The sequence below is a fragment of the Carica papaya genome, chromosome 6 (assembly GCF_054855325.1).
Source record: "Carica papaya isolate Zhongbai chromosome 6, ASM5485532v1, whole genome shotgun sequence".
NCBI lineage: Eukaryota > Viridiplantae > Streptophyta > Magnoliopsida > Brassicales > Caricaceae > Carica > Carica papaya.
Genome location: NC_142314.1, coordinates 35453682 through 35468753, shown reverse-complemented (window position 1 = coordinate 35468753; position 15072 = coordinate 35453682). Strand labels below are relative to the sequence as shown.

Below are 15072 nucleotides of genomic sequence, written 5' to 3'. Positions count from 1 at the left end.
TGCGTAACGTAATTGATTCATGCAGAAATTTAATCATTTAAAGATGCATACATTGACTCGAGTAACTTGTTCGATTTTCATTCGTAAATTTGGCCTCCGAATACTAAAATCCACTCCTCAAATACGATTGGCTTGTAACATACGGTCTCCCTTATACTCATACAATATGTATTTTTACTTAAATCCATACGCTAAGTCTTTTTGTTTTCTTTAAGATCAAGTAAGCAAGTCAACTTACTACAAGTTATAATTATCAGAAAAATATGATAATTAATCATATGGACTTCCAACTTTCTTCCCTTACAAGTCCTTCTAAATACAAGAACATCATCAGTGCACTTCAATTGCAAGTCTTTTTAGGACCTGTATAGATTATTTTATATTTATACATATATATAACATAATAAATCTCAGGCTCAAACAAGACATTATATAGAGTAGCAGAGAACAAGAGAAGTGGATCCATGTCTGATTTCCAGGCAGGTATGATTCTTTATATTATAAAAAATTAAGTAATTTAAGTTTTCAAGATAACCAATTTTAACTGATATTGTAAAATTAGTCATTCAAGACGCAGATATCTTACATCAAGATAAGGAAATAGAAATGGATTTTGACAGAGAAACTGCCCTGAAAAAGTTTGACGAAACTAAAGATGGCGTGAAAGGACTCGTGGATGCTGGCGCAACGACAGTCCCTCGAATCTTTTGGATGCCAAAAGAAGAGATATTTAGCGACATTAATGAAGATCCTAACATAAGGGTTCCAGTCATAGACCTCAAAGACATGAACTGCAACAATCTCAAGCGCAAACAAATTGTCCAAAACATAAAAGAAGCATCCGAGACATGGGGATTTTTCAAGGTCATAAACCATGACATACCTCAAGCTGTCATGGACAACATGATCAAAGGTGTCCGACATTTCCACGAGCAAGATAAAGAAATAAAGAGAGAGATTTACACACGAGAATTCAAGAAAAAAGTTCACTCTGTATCTAATTTTGATCTTTATAATTCACAAGCAGCTAATTGGAGGGACACCTTGGTTTGTGTCATGGCTCCTAATCCTCCACCTCCTCACGAGTATCCTGAAGCTTGCAGGTATATATATTTATATATATGCTTACATGCACTCCCGTACATCCTATAAAAAGATATTATTGCTACATAATGTTTTGAACAAGTACGATAACTTTATAGTTATGCTACAGAGAAATATTGATGAAATACTCAGACCATGTGAAGAAACTTGGAGAAACATTGTTTGAATTATTATCAGAGGCATTAGGGCTCAACCCTAGTTACTTAACAGATCTGGGTTGTGCTGATGGACATGTCTTTTATGGCCAATATTATCCACCTTGTCCGGAACCTGATCGGACCCTTCTCCATGTCAGACATCGTGATCCTGATTTTCTCACAATTCTTCTGCAAGACCATATAGGTGGCCTGCAAGTTCTTAAAGACAATTATTGGGTTGATGTCATCCCAGAAGAAGGAACTTTAGTGGTTAACATTGGAGAACTTTTACAGGTAGATATACAATATTATGATACATTTCAATCCAATCCACTTTAGAATGGATGAATATTATTCTGTGGGTGCTAGTGAATCGAGATTTTTAAGATAATCGAATCAAAAAATATGTAAAATAATATTTCAGGAGCACAAATAAGATTTAGCCCGTCTTCTAGATAGATTTTTTTCTAACATCCAAATGGTTGGATATGCAGTTAATTAGTAATGACAAGTTCAAAAGTGTAGAGCATAGAGTGATGGCTAAATCGAATGGACCAAGAATTTCTCAACCATGTTTCTTCACAACACTTTTTGAACCATCAGAGCGTGTTTTTGGGCCTATAAAGGAATTATTATCAGATGATAATCCACCTCTGTATAGGGAAACCACAGTAAAGGATTATATTCATAGTTTCAAATCTATAGGAACCAAGAGTGTTTCTCCTCTTGTTGCCTTGAGGTTATCATATCAAGGTGAAGAAATAAATTAACATATATATATATATATATATATATATATACATGCATATGTCTCATATGCAATCACTTATGTTTAATTTATGATGAAACAATAATATTTATGTAAGTTTGTAACCTGGTGGTGCCAAGTTGATGTGAGCAAATAAAAGTCTATGATGCTGTTTGTTAAATTTTCAATGTTCTGTTTCCAAAAACTTCAATACATGTTTCTGAATTTGAGAGGATGTTCTTTAAATTTTACTTTGTATCGGTGTGTAATTTATTATATAAACGTGTAACAATTACAGAATGGATAGAGTAAAATATCTATCTACAAATGAATATTATACTTGTATCAAAGCCAATTTAATGAACGATTTTACTCATATGGGATAATCCCTATTTCATGCTTCTTGGAAAAACTTTTTCGTCCATTTTACCAGCTTTTTGGTTATATAAAGATATTGTTATGACAATAAATATCCCCCTATAGAAAAATCTCTATTGGAGTATGACATCTTCCTGTTTCGATGCCATTGTAACTGACAGTGTTTTATCACTAGTTTGCTTGAAGTTTTGAAGTCTGTAAAGACAATAATGACACTCTGTTTGGAACTAGAGATATCAAAAGCACTTCTTTAAACCTTAATTTACTCATAGTAAGAAATTTAGTGAATCCCAAATCAATATTCTCTATTACAATCCACATATAAAGCAAAAACTAAGTTGCTTTACAGGGCAAGCAAGTAAACCCTAATATGATTGAATCCAAACTTTAAGTTTTCACCTTTGTTTAACAAATTCTATATGACCCAGTACCAATTTGGACTGTTGATGAAAGATTAACAATTTAAAATGTGCTCTTGATCTCGCTCACTCCCAATCTTCATAACTCAATTGATCATTAGTTTTTTCTTTTGATGGCCTAACAACCAGCACCACAGTGCCTAAACTCTCTTCACCTACAGCTTCCTTCAATGATAATCCTCTTTCAACTTTCAATCCAACAACATTATCGCCTGCAACCTTCACCAGATAAAACACATCATCAGCTAACACCAGTACAAGCTCCTCCTTGTACCACTTGTTTGTCTTCCAAGGCAGAGCCCTAGCATCCCTAAATGCCACCACTACTCTTCTATTTCCCAACCCAGCAACTGGTTTCCATCCTGGCAAAACCACCCACCTCTTCCATCCCTTCTCAGACACTATAGCCCTAAATTCTCCTTCACTTTTACACTGTGTTTGGTTGATAGATCATTAATGTGTAGTATGGTAATTCACTGGGTTTGTCTTGAAGGTGTTTGTTGTTACAGAAAGCACAGTGAGAAGAAGAAGCAAAAGAAGAAGAAGATGAGTGAATGAGGAAGGAGAAGAGGTACATACAATGCGCCTTATCTGTAAATATTCCATAATTGTAAGATATTTTTTGGGCCTGAGATGAAATGGGTGATAATCAGAATTAATGATAGTTTTAGATTTTAATATAATTTAGATAAAGTATCGGAGCCTAACAATTGTTATTAAGTGAAAAAATATATTTTTTAAAAAAATTATTATATATGTAATAAAAATAACTATAAAAAATATTATTGTCTTAAAAAATAAAAATTGTTGTATTTTATAGAAATAATTATTAATATTGAAACGATAAAAAATAATATAATAATTTTTCAGTAAATACAAACTAAAAATTCAACTAAGAATACATCTAACAAGTTACATAGACACAATATATATATTTATAATTTATATTATGTAGAATTGAGTATATTATATATTATACAATATATGTAGTACATATAAATATTTATATTAAAAAGATAAATTTAATCTTATGTAATTTAATTAAGGATAATATTTACAAGAAAATGTTAAAAAACTTTTTTAAATATATATATTTTTAAATATATTATGTATGTTTAAAACTATGAAACACTTTTTAGCTTGACTTTTTAGGTAAAAATATTTTTAATTTTTGCTTGGTTCAGCATCACTTACCCCTTTCAGGATCCATATATATGTATATATATGTATATATTGACTATATACAGGAAACATTTTCTAATGACTTTCAAAAACTTCTGGAAACTTTGATTGATTTAATTTAAAAATATATATATTTAGTTGGGTTCGCCACCCCAAATGAACACATTAGGCCTCATAAACCAACTGAAGAATCCCCATTTGTTGCCATCCCCAACTTCAAGCTTTTCATCCCTCTTTGATGATCCAGTTCCAAGGGAGAGGATAAGAAATTTACTGTAATCCAAGCATTGGGAATCTTCATCCCGCGACATTTCCTTGATCACCTCTCGAATTGCTAGCAAAGTCTGATTAGATAATCAAATACAATTCAGATAGATCATGCATAAATATACATAATATAGAGTAACATTGTTGCCGAACATAAATTTACAGGATTCTTTGCTGCAACATGGTTGAATTCTTGGGTGCCTTTGGGTTGATTGTGTTGAAAATGATATGGAGGGAGGTAACATGGAGCAGTAGAAGTGCCAATGCAGACATCTGACAGCAAAGCATCTTTTGAATCGTTGAATCTAGCCTGTGAAGAATTCATTTTCGCAATAGATTCACCGAATATTAAATCTAACCCTTCGAATCTCAATAGTGACACAAATCAGGCGGAATCACATTTAGGGAGGAGAAAACAACGGGTTGGAGGAGCTTGATATCAAAGGCAGGGATTATCACATTGGTTAGAGTCTCATGAAGCTTTCTTCTGCCAAGCATTTCTTTGATTTTCTTGTGTAAGTAAATCCCATTATACTTGGGAGAAAATGCTCCATTCTTAACCCAATTGATGAAGCTTTCTACGGAAGTGAAAATTGGGTCTGAATAGTTGTCCCATTTTGATCTTACCCAGTTTGTTATTGCTTCAAACCAGGTCAAGCTACATCTGCCAATAATAAAGATTAATCATATCAATCTTTTTTACAAATTCTATTTTCGATAGACATTTAGGTAATTGTCAGAACTTACTCTTCAACTTTCATATCGGGTTCTTCGAGTTCTTGAGGAAAGATGTGAGGACTCTCGTGAATATAAAACTTGCTGATATCTTATGTGGAGAACATTGGTCGATTCTTTTTGTAGAGACCTGGAACCTTAAAAGAAATGAATTTATAATTTAAATGCGAAAGCGAATAATAGAGTTAGAGTTTACATTTATCACACAATAATTTTAAATGCCCAATAGGCATATGAGAATGTCCATTCTAAAAGACAACGGTAATTAAAAAAAAACGAATAAATAATCATCTTATACCAACCTTCATTAGTACTTGAAGGAAGTCTGATGGGTGAACTACTTACAACCCTTTTGCTGATTGAGATTTGGATATTCGTCTTTTTGATGTAAAATGGTTAATGAAAAGGTGAGCTACACTAGCGCAATAAGAATATTACACTAATCACATATACAGAAAATTGAAGATTTGTAAAAATCAGCAAAACAACTAATAAAGTCTTTGCTTTAATTAAATACATTTAACATAAAGACGTGTGTTTGATATATACTGTTACGAGTTTTTCAAAAGCACCCTATGAAGACTTATATCTATACCACTTTTTATTTTCACACATAAGAGAACAAGTGACATTAATTTTTCTTTTTTACTTGCTTACTGGTACCCTTGGAGGTTCATAGGGATATCCCCCAACTCGTGAATCCAATAGTCAATTTTAACAATTAATTTGTAACGGCCCCGGAAATATTAAAATGAAATGAGTATTTAAATATATCAAATGCGGAAGCGAGATCAAAATTTCAGTTAACATCCCTTACACGAAAAATAAAAAACGTACTTAAAATATAAAAGATTAAACTAACTAAGAGAGAAACTCGAAAATAAAACTATGAGTATGACTACAGAGTCTCTAGGCATCCCCTTCGTCGTCCTCCTGCGGAACGGGCTCGGGAACCATGTCTTCCTGATCTGAAATGGTTAAATAAGGAGTGAGCTACACTAGCCCAGTAAGAACATCACGATATCTCACCGTCACGGAGGTAAAGGTGGGTAGAAAAACACAAAAAGACCAATGGAGCATAATTTACAATAAACTCGTTTATTAACATGAAAACCTTTACCATCCACTTACCTCGGTGGAATTTATGAAAACAATATAAGAAAAATAATAACATTATCATAATCATGGAATAATATAAGCTGTAAAACATAACACTTATCACGCCTCTTGTAATTCAACCATTGTACAACATATCTTTTTCTCATTTACCAGCTTACTAGTATCCGTGGGGGTCCATAGGGGTTCCGCTACCCGTTAACCTTTAACATTCATAATCAGTTTCCAGGGCCGTCCCCATACCCCGTCCGGTATGGGCGCCAAAACCATGAACCTCAATACCCCGTCCGGTATGAGGGTGAAACGGGCCGTCCCCATACCCCGTCCGGTATGGGCGCCAAAACCATAAACCTCAATACCCCGTCCGGTATGAGGGTGAAACGGGCCGTCCCCATACCCCGTCCGATATGGGTGCCAAAACCATAAGATCTCCATACCCCGTCCGGCATGTGAGACCACAATCCCGGTAGGGTTCCCTACGGACCTGGTCCGTCCACCATCTCCCAGGATATCTAGTTAGGCTGACCCTCATAATACAATTATCAGTCTACACAATCTTTCATTTCCCTTTTCCTCAATAAGCATCATCAATTCACATTTAAACAAGCAAATCGTAATTCATGCCGAACAGACAACATACATTATCAGTTCTTCAGTCATTCAACCCATAATTAATAAAACAGTAATATATGCACTCGAAACTATAAAATGAACACATCAAACCCCATAATGCATTTAAAGCTGTAAAATAGGCCAAATAACAGTAAATCATAAATCACACTAGACTCGGGCTCCATTAGCAACCTTAAGCAATTTCACACATGCGTTAATTCAAGAAATACCGTTTAATCATTTTGAACTTTAATACCGTGATAGGAAATAGGGTGAGGGGTCCTTACTTGTTTTCGGGATCCGAATACGATTCACAGTGCGCCTGCAGGCCGTCCCTAATTTTTCCTGAATTTTTTCCGGGGAACTGAAACACACTAACAGTACCTGCACGTGTTCCAAAAAAAATCCAAATTAGGCCCAGGGCCCCTTTCAGACCAAATCGCAACTCTGGCACGGCGGCTCCGCCGTGCTCCGGCGACGGCGCCGCCGCTGGCGGCGGCGAGTCGCCTCGGGTTGGCTGTTTTCGGCTGTTTTCGGCCGAATTCGGCCACACTCGCATTGGTCCTTGTCAGAAAACAACCCTAGGGCCCTCGGGGGGACAAAAATCACGGAAAAGCGGAGCTTACCGGCGGCGGCGCTCTCGGGTACGGCGGCTCTCCAGCGAGGTTCGTGTTTTGGTGATTCGGCTTCGGTCAACCTGTAGAGAAAAGAATGGTGATCACGGTGATATAAAAATTGCATCGAACGGAGGTCGGGAAGGACCTCGTCGGAGGCAAAAACCGAGAGGGGCGCGGCGGCGCCACTGGGTTTCGGTCGCGTATTCCGGCCGTTTGGCCGGGATTTCGGCCTCAATTTGGCCATAGGAGGAATCAGCGGAGAAAAACGAGTCGGGGGTATGAAATTTACCTCGATCGGCGGTCGGAAATTTCTCCGGTGCGGCGGCGGGTGGCGGCGGTCGGCCTCTGGTTCGTCTTCTCCGGCGAGCGGCGGGCGGCTAGGGTTTGTGGTCTGGTGTGGGGGTTCTATTTATAACCCCTTGCCTTTTGATCACAGCCGTTCATTTCGTTTTAATCTGGGCCGTTCATTTTTGATTGAATCTGGGCCGTCCGTGCGATTGAATCTGGGCCGTCCGATCGCGCGATTGATCTGGGCCGTCGGATCGCACCCACGCGGATCGCCAACGTGGCTCCTTTTGGAGTGACGCGGTCTTGCCACGTGGCAGGCCCCGGTTGGCCGGGACTGCTGACCGGGCCTGCTGACGTGGCTGCTGACGTGGCCCCCCCTTTTTTTTTTTTTTTTTTTTTTTCCTCCTTTCCGGGTGCTACATAATTGGTCGTCTCCATATTCCATCTGGTAATGGACACCAAACATTCCATTGCTGCGATAGCTCGTTCGATATGAGGGTGAACCATATCTCCCAAACTTTTCCGGTATGATACTTCCAGACCCTGTCCGACTGAGGTGACGTTTACAGTAAGGTTCCCTATGTACCAGGCTCGTCTGCTATTTTTCAAGATACCCAGTAAGTCTTTCACATAAAGATCTCCATCAATAAACAAACATCAAGCGCATACCAACCTCTTGTATCATATTTACAGATTAATTAAACGATATTTATGCAAACAACACAACTTCATACCTTAATAATTGAGAAACGCACTCAGGGTCTTTATTTTTAACTCAGTCAATTATATAAGAATTACAATCAGGCAATCAATAATAAAAAAGTAATTAAATATGATAATTTAAATTATACGGCGGAACAACAAGCAATTTAGGCAGTACAAGAAAATAAATATGAAACACGGACAAGCTTAGGACGAACATACACTGACCAGTTTTTCGGCTCTACTAGTGACTTATAATTATTGTTTTGATTTTTCTAATTTTTATAAAAATACACAATTATCAATTATTAAGCCTCTATTTACCGTAACAGGGAATAGGGTAAGGGATCTTTACCCAAATCGATGTTTCAAGACGTCGCACTATCTACTATGCCTCTTAAGGGGTATCGGATTTTTTGAATTTTTCTTGCAGAGTTCAAAACAATCGTCACTAACATAAAAATACCCAAAAAATCTAAAATTGGTGCTCAAAACTCTTTCCGATTTTGGTGTTCTAGAACGGCGGTACCACTGTGCTCCGGCACCGACTCAACTGTCCACAGCGGCAGTTCACCTCGGTCTAGTCAAGTTTGGTTAATTTTAGCCGATTTTTTCTAGTGTTACACATACCCCTACATAAAAAAATGTTAGGGGGTCTCGGTTGGCTAAAAAATTACTAAAAATACTGAACCTACTGGTGGGGGGTCACTGGGTACGAGGGCTCCGCAGTCCTTTGCGGCTGGGGTTCCTTCTTCGGCTAACTTGTACATAAAACGACGATGAACACAATGATAAAAAAATCGCGTGAAACGGAAAACGAAAAGGGGCTCATCGGAGGAATTTTTTGGGTTTTGGCCATGGCGGCTCCGCCAAGCTTTGCCCACAATTTTCGGCTCACCCACCATCCCTCTTACTTCGATTTAAAAATAGGGATGCTCGAAATCGAATTCCGAGCAGGTAGAGAGAAATTTTATCTTTTTTGGCGGTCGACAGTGGCTCCGGTGCAGCGACGGTCGGCCTCCTTCTCCGGTATTAGATTCATATTCTCTAGCGGGGGCTGGCGACTAGGGTTTAGTCTCCCATGTGATGCAAAGTATTTATACCCATTCTGCGTCGATCTGGACTGTTCATCAGGATTGATCTCGTCTGTTCAATTACATTTAAGGAGGAAACTAATCTTGGCCATTCATTATGATTGATCTCGTCCGTCCGATCGCGCTTAAGGAGTGTTAGAATCTGAGCCATCTTTGCGCGCATGATCAATCCTGGACTGTCCGATCGTGGAGAATGCGGAGCACCTGCGTGGCCTCCCGCGTGGCACAGACGTCAGCGTGCTCTGGTTCGTCGGGGCTACTAACTGATTGGTCCTACGTGGTTGAACTTTTTTTATTTGCACTTTGACCAACTGTTTCTAATTTTTCTTTTAAAAATATCATCCGAATTTAAATTTTCACCACTTTTTCTCCAAAATTACTTTCAATTACATCCCTACATATTTTTTTTCAATAATTTAATAAAATTAAATAAAAATTAATTTATAACTAATTTTTTATTTATTTTTAAAATATCAAAATTGATCCCGGGCCAAATTTCAGGCCCGGGTATCACACTTTTCACCTGGTGCAATAAGCATGGCTGTCACAAGACAATCTGTGCTCGTACCAGCTATGAAATCAAAATAATCTGTAACCTTGCATTGTCACAATCCAGTTTCTGTTCATGGAAAGTAGAAGGAATGAACTTAAGAACCCTTTTCCTTATTAGTGTGAAACCTACATGGCAACCATATATAATGCCTGAAAAACTATATATATGTAATTTAATAAGGCATTTTATAACATTACAAGAACCAGAAAATACAAATGTAAAAACAACTAACCTGGAGCTGAGACTCAAGAAAAACAAGAACCATGTTGGGAATAATTCCTCTTACTCCCTCACCATCAATACTAAGAATTGTAATAAGATTTCCATCTGATATATCAACCATAAATTATTTATTTTTTTGTGCCTCAGAAGGCATACCATGATTCAAACTTGCAAAAGAAAAGAAGCTCGAAACGAAAAAATCTCACCTTTTGCTATTAATAACAGACAATTGATTAGTTCTTAGCAAATGGGAAATCTCCAAGCATTGTTTAAACCTCTTGAAGAATTTATGCATCACCATTGTTGTCTTTTTCTTCAAAGTGTTTCTTCCTTTTGTGTTTCAGTTATGAATGATTCATCATAAGATAACTGTTTCAATCTTTTTTGCATCTTACGTGCCAAGTATCACCTTTCGATCGATATATCATTGAAGAAAACATGAATAAGACATATCATGGTGGTTGTGTTAAGGAATTTCTTGATTATATCGATTTAATTATATTCAAAAAAATTGATCTGGTTTTATTAGAATTCTTGATTACTATGATACTAAAAATAAAAAAACATATCAAACGTGTACAAATTATTTTATTGATATCAATTTTTTTTACCGATAAAGTCAATATTTAGTTTTTTATTTCTTTGAACTATATATTATTATTAAAAATAGATTAGGTAAGAGTTGACTCATCATCTCTTCATTGGAGGGTAAATATTTCTCCATATTTTATAAGATTCTTGATATTAATTTTTTATCAGTCAAGTCAAATATTTATTTTTTATTTCTTCAAACTATATATTATTATTAAAATTAGATTAAGAGTTTACTAATCATCTCTTGATTGGATCGTAGATACTTCTTTATATTAGTATAAGAGTATAATGTGGGTCAAACTATGCCTTTCACACATATTCTCCTCAAAATGTCATTTTATTATTGGTTGTATTGTTCTTGATGTAAAGTTATCATTAAATTATTGAAATATATAATAGTTTAACAGATATTTATATATATATATATATATGTATATGGTATAATTATAATCTTGAGAGATTATGAGATTCTATTTAAATCTTTAATTATAAAACACTGATTTTATTAATGTCTAAGCATGGTAAACATGCTAGACAAGTTACTAATTAATATTACAAAATAGTTTTTGATATTATCAACTTTTATTTCTTCATCAACACAACCAAAGTGCAGAGATTTTCGGTTTATGATCGGAGAGTTATTATATTTGTGATATAATATTTTGGATTCAAGTACTACTAATTTAATAATTTTTTTAAATTCAAAAGATTAATTCTTAAAAATTATTGAAAATCTCCGACTTGAACTCCGACATACAATTCATTAAACAATTGGTATATTTACGATTGTAGATCGTAAATGTTGTTTGCTATACGATATGATCTGGATGTTGTTGTATTCAAAATATAATTTTTCTTATCCAAATATCGTTAACGTAATAATCTTCTTTAAGACCAAGAAGGTCTAGTCAACTTAATTTTTTTTTTAGGGCTCAGCCAACTAATTAGAAGTTGTAATTGTCAGAAAAATATACTGATTAATCATTGGTCTTGGTCATATTTTAATGTTAAAAATTTATGTTCACTTCTCACGTTCTTCCCTTAAAAGCCCTTCTAATAGTACCAGAACATCATCAGTGGACTTCAGTTGCAGGTCCTTCAGCATCTGTATAGATGATTGTGTATATATAGAACTTACCTATACATATATATATATATATATCTATAACCTAATAGATCTCAGGCTCAAACAAGAGAAACAACAAGAGAAGAGGACCTGTATCTGATTTCCAGCCAGGTATGATCATCTCAAAGTTATACTCTCCTTTGTTTTCGTATGGATATCTTTTTTGCTGGTTGTAAAATTGTTGTATTCAAGATATAATATTCTGTGTTCGATCATCACTAACTTAATAATCTTTCAAACTTCAATTCAAATTATTAGTATTATGTTACTTGAATTCATAAATAGAACTCAACAACAACCGGTTGTTATATTTTTAATATAAAACTCTAGCATCATTTATTATTGATAATAATAATTCAAAGTATACATACATAATTATATGTATATAATTACATAGACATATGAGAATGATATCTACGAGGATTACATATTCTGTGATGTAGAAAAAAGTAACTGAAGAACAAAAGTAAGAAAAGAAAAGCAAAACTGAAGGAGAGAAGTCAGTCATTTTCATCATCTTTAATTTTTTATTTTATTGATTTAATTAATATATTATTGCTTAATATATATATATATATATATCGTAGCTATCTTAACTAATAAAATCTTAATACTTGAATTTATAGAACTTTAATTTAGAGAATAGTAACATAAATATCCCTCTAACATGCGTAACGTAATTGATTCATGCAGAAATTTAATCATTTAAAGATGCATACATTGACTCGAGTAACTTGTTCGATTTTCATTCGTAAATTTGGCCTCCGAATACTAAAATCCACTCCTCAAGTACGATTGGCTTGTAACATACGGTCTCCCTTATATTCATACAGTATGTATTTATACTCAAGTCCATATGCTAAGTCTTTTTGTTTTCTTTAAGATTAAGTAAGCGAGTCAACTTACTACAAATTATAATTATCAGAAAAATATGATAATTAATCATATGGACTTCCAACTTTCTTCCCTTACAAGCCCTTCTAAATACAAGAACATCATCAGTGTACTTCAATTGCAGGTCTTTTTGGACCTGTATAGATTATTTTATATTTATACATATATATAACATATTAAATCTCAGGCTCAAACAAGACATTGTATAGAGTAGCAGAGAGCAAGAGAAGAGGACCCGTGTCTGATTTCCAGGCAGGTACGATCATATCGAAGTTATACTCTCCTTTGTTTGTGTATGTATCTGGGTATCTCACACATATGTATATGTATAGCAATAGCAAGAATTCAAGAATGTTAATTAGAAGATATTCTTGCCTTTTTTTAATAGCAAGATCTTGTAATTTTTTGTCTTAACATTGTTAAAAATTAATATCTTTATCTTATAAAAAATTAAGTAATTTAAGTTTTTAAGATAATCGATTTTAACTGATATTGTAAAATTAGTCATTCAAGACGCAGATATCTTACATCAAGATAAGGAGACGGACATGGATTTTGAAAGAAAAACTGCCCTAAAAGAGTTTGACGAGACAAAAGATGGCGTGAAAGGACTCGTGGATGCTGGCGCAACGACAGTCCCTCGAATCTTTTGGATGCCAAAAGAAGAGATATTTAGCAACATTAATGAAGACCCTAACATAAGGGTTCCAGTCATAGACCTCAAAGATATGAACTGCAACAATCTCAAGCGCAAACAAATTGTCGAAAACATAAAAGAAGCATCCGAGACATGGGGATTTTTCAAGGTAAAAAACCATGACATACCTCAAGCTGTCATGGACAACATGATTAAAGGTGTCCGACATTTCCACGAGCAAGATAAAGAAATAAAGAGAGCGTTTTACTCACGAGAATTCAAGAGAAAAGTTCGATATGTATCTAATTTCGATCTTTATAATTCACAAGCAGCTAGTTGGAGGGACACCTTGGTTTGTGTCATGGCTCCTAATGCTCCGCCTCCTCAAGAGTATCCTGAAGCTTGCAGGTATATATATTTATATATATGCTTACATGCACTCCCGTACATGCTATAAAAAGATATTACTGCTACATAATGTTTTGAACAAATATTATAACTTTATACTTATGCTACAGAGAAATATTGATGAAATACTCAGACCATGTGAAGAAACTTGGAGAAACATTGTTTGAATTATTATCAGAGGCATTAGGGCTCAACCCTAGTTGCCTAACAAATCTTGGTTGTGCTGAAGGACATGTCCTTTACGGCCAATATTATCCGCCTTGTCCGGAACCTGATCGGACCCTTCGCCATGTCAGACATCGTGATCCTGATTTCCTCACAATTCTTCTGCAAGACCAGATAGGTGGCCTCCAAATTCTTAAAGACAATTATTGGGTTGATGTCATCCCAGAGGAAGGAACTTTAGTTGTTAACATTGGAGAATTTTTACAGGTAAATATACAATATCATGATCTATTTCAATCCAGTCTAATTTAGAATGGATGAATATTATTCTATGGGTGCTAGTGAATCAAGATTTTTAAGATAATCGAACCAAAAAATATGTAAAATAATATTTCAGGAGCACAAATAAAATTTAACCCGTCTTCTAGATAGATTTCTAACATCCAAATTGTTGGATATGCAGTTAATCAGTAATGACAAGTTCAAAAGTGCAGAGCACAGAGTGATGGCTAAATCGAATGGACCAAGAATTTCTCTGTCATGTTTTTTCACAACATTTTTTGAACCATCAGAGCGTGTTTATGGGCCTATAAAGGAATTATTATCAGATGATAATCCACCTCTGTATAGGGAAACCACAATAAAGGACTATCTGCATAGTTTCAAATCTATAGGAACCAAGAGTGTTTCTCCTCTTGTTGCCTTGAGGTTATCATATCAAGGTGAAGAAACAAATTAACATATATATATATATATATATGCATATGTCTCATATGCAATCACTTATGTTTAATTTATGATAAAATAAGAATATTTGTGTAAGTTTGTAACCTAGTGGTGCCAAGTTGATGTGATCAAATAAAAGTCTACAATGCTATTTGTTAAATTTTCCATGTTCTATTTCTAAAAATTTTAATATATGTTTCTGAATTTGAATGGATGTCCTTTAAATTATACTTATTTTGTATCGTTGTGTAATTTATGATATAAACATGTAACAATTACAGAATGGATAGTGTAAAATATCTATCTACAAATGAACATTATACCGGTATTGAAACCAAACTGTATGAA

General features: G+C 34.9%; 1 protein-coding gene and 1 pseudogene across 1 annotated transcript; one reads left to right on the top strand and one right to left on the bottom strand.

Moving 5' to 3' along the window:
* Positions 1-535: 535 nt before the first annotated feature.
* Positions 536-14847, top strand: LOC148253592 (1-aminocyclopropane-1-carboxylate oxidase homolog 1-like). The gene is made up of 3 exons (XM_088206270.1): positions 536-1103; positions 1214-1535; positions 14462-14847. Exons 1-3 carry the CDS (start codon positions 607-609, stop codon positions 14735-14737), a joined length of 1095 nt encoding a protein of 364 aa, XP_088062396.1. The 5' UTR covers positions 536-606; the 3' UTR covers positions 14738-14847.
* On the bottom strand, positions 4605-10295 carry LOC148253593 (patatin-like protein 2; annotated as a pseudogene).
* Positions 14848-15072: the final 225 nt, after the last annotated feature.